The following is a 2069-nucleotide window of genomic DNA, read 5'->3' on the forward strand; positions in this document are numbered from 1 at the left end:
GTAATTCAGAATATAAATGTGTGGTGATTGAGTTCCATCAGAGAGGTTTGTTCTCCTTTCAAAGATATTGGAGTCAAATTATAACCCAGGAGGATCTTCAGAATAGAAAAAGCAATCCTAAGCAAATCTCTTCTGTATGTGTGTGTGTGTGTGTGTGTGTGTGTGTGTGTGTGTGTGTGTGTGTGTGTGTGTGTGTGTGTGTGTGTGTGTGTGTGTGTGTGTGTGTGTGTGTGTGAGCAGGTTTATCAGGTGTACGCTCGGCGCTCCCCGGAGGAAGTCTATGACATCATGAAGGCCATGGGGGCGGACTACGTGGTTCTGGAGAACAGCATCTGCTACGAGCGCAGGCACAGGAGAGGCTGCAGACTGAGGGACCTGCTGGACCTGGCCAATGGACACGTGGGTGGCATTTATACACCGTGACTCATTGTGACTGTGCCACAACTTCTGTGACCGGGTGAAAGCTTTCAGCCTCCATAAAGATCAATACTTTCCCTTTTTGTCTGCGCGTCTCTGTTTCTCACTCTCTTGCTGTTGCTATCTCTCCTTATTTTGATGCCAGGTGCTGGCTCTTTGGATTAGAAGAGGCTTCAGTCTGGATGTCTGGCTAAGACACATTAAACACAACACCACTGTGTTTTTGTTTTGACGGCGTAAATGTCACAAAGCAGACGCTACATCTGACATCTTGACAGCTTTATTGAAAAAATGCCATTCTTTTTGTACTTATTTGTGTCTCTTCTTTTGTCTCTTCCGATTTGGACTTTATTTTCTTTCTTTCTTTTAAACCAGATCCTTCAAAGGTGGTAGAGTGTTGTAGACACTGGCAGACACTGAAGTTAGCATTTAAAGATAGGGATTTGTTCATGGTGTTTTGGAAACATTGCGCACTTGGTTGCCATTGTCAGTCAACTGTTCATTTGGTCATGTCTTTTGTCATTAACTATGTAGGATGTACAATTGATGTCTTCTCTGGAACTACAAATGGAGTCCAGAACATATATTAGTAAACCAACAAAATATCGAAATTCAGGTTGTGAAAATGTTGTATTTTATTTTTGTATTTGTTATTTGTATTTATATATTATCATTTTTGTAGTTATTTTTTAGGCCAGAGAGTGTCTTTATTGGAGATACAGAGGTGAAACGCGGCTTAACTTGCATTTTGGGAGGCTGTGGCTCAGTGGATAGTGTGCTGGACTTGGAATCAGGGGGTAGCAAATTTGAGTCCCACTGCAGTCATCATGTCGTTGTGTCACTGGGCAGGACACTTCACCCCAAATTGCTCCTGTGGGGATTGTCCACAGGACTGAATGTATGTAAGTCGCTTTGGATAAAAGCGTCTAACAAATGACATGTAATGTAATGGGCGTCAGCCCTATTCTATAAGTGGCCAGTCTTTTTAATGTATTTTTAATTTTAGAAACCTAGGTTGAAATTGAGGAAGGTAAACATTAAGCATTCAAATGTTTTTCAGTTACACAGTTGTAAAGTAAAATAGAAGAAAGCATGTTTGAGGCCGTCATATTTACAGTTATCCGTGCATCATCAGCATAAAGTGACCTCTTGTTGCCGTTGGTGCTGACATGCTCCTTCTGTGTTCCATCAGATCATGGACGGAGACGGGGAAAACGACCAGGACCTTGTCCCCGCCACCCATCGTCGATTTTGCGAGGAAGTCAAGACAGACGCCGTCTCTTACACCGCTCTGTTCAACAGAACATTTCAGAACAAAACCTTCCATGTGTACCGGGTCAAGAAGAAACGCAAGAAAAACACCAAGAGCTCGCCAGAGCCCAGCGCCTCTCAGCAGCAGGATCAGGCTCTGTGAGAGGAAAGGCGGTCAGAGGCCAGAGGGGGAGAGACGGAGCAGAAGAAGAGATAAAAGCCTCGAGTCCTCACTGTTCTTCTGCCTCCCCTCTGCACTGTGCCCAGCTGTGATCATGCCCATTATTTTTTGAACACATAGCTCTGTGAACTGTGCTGTTGGAGCAGTGTGCCGGTTCAGGCTCGGGGCTGCATTGTTTTAGTTAGCAGAGTGTAGAAGCACCTAAAGGAGTCATGCTCTG

General features: G+C 44.3%; 1 protein-coding gene across 1 annotated transcript; it reads left to right on the plus strand.

Moving 5' to 3' along the window:
- Nucleotides 1-243: 243 nt before the first annotated feature.
- LOC104951319 (probable C-mannosyltransferase DPY19L3) lies at nucleotides 244-2063 on the plus strand. The gene is made up of 2 exons (XM_010777950.1): nucleotides 244-399; nucleotides 1610-2063. The coding sequence occupies exons 1-2, from the start codon at nucleotides 289-291 to the stop codon at nucleotides 1829-1831; spliced, it is 333 nt and encodes a 110-aa protein (XP_010776252.1). The 5' UTR covers nucleotides 244-288; the 3' UTR covers nucleotides 1832-2063.
- Nucleotides 2064-2069: the final 6 nt, after the last annotated feature.

This window comes from Notothenia coriiceps, unplaced genomic scaffold (genome assembly GCF_000735185.1).
Source record: "Notothenia coriiceps isolate Sejong01 unplaced genomic scaffold, NC01 NC01_scaffold00018938, whole genome shotgun sequence".
In the NCBI taxonomy this organism is placed as follows: domain Eukaryota; kingdom Metazoa; phylum Chordata; class Actinopteri; order Perciformes; family Nototheniidae; genus Notothenia; species Notothenia coriiceps.

What these genes read in the sequence shown, in the direction of transcription:
- LOC104951319 (XM_010777950.1), top strand. Translation starts at nt 289, where the DNA reads ATGAAGGCCATGGGGGCGGACTACGTGGTTCTGGAGAACAGCATCTGC. An exon ending in TGGACCTGGCCAATGGACAC is followed by an intron (nt 400 to 1,609) that starts GTGGGTGGCATT and finishes GTGTTCCATCAG; the next exon opens with ATCATGGACGGAGACGGGGA.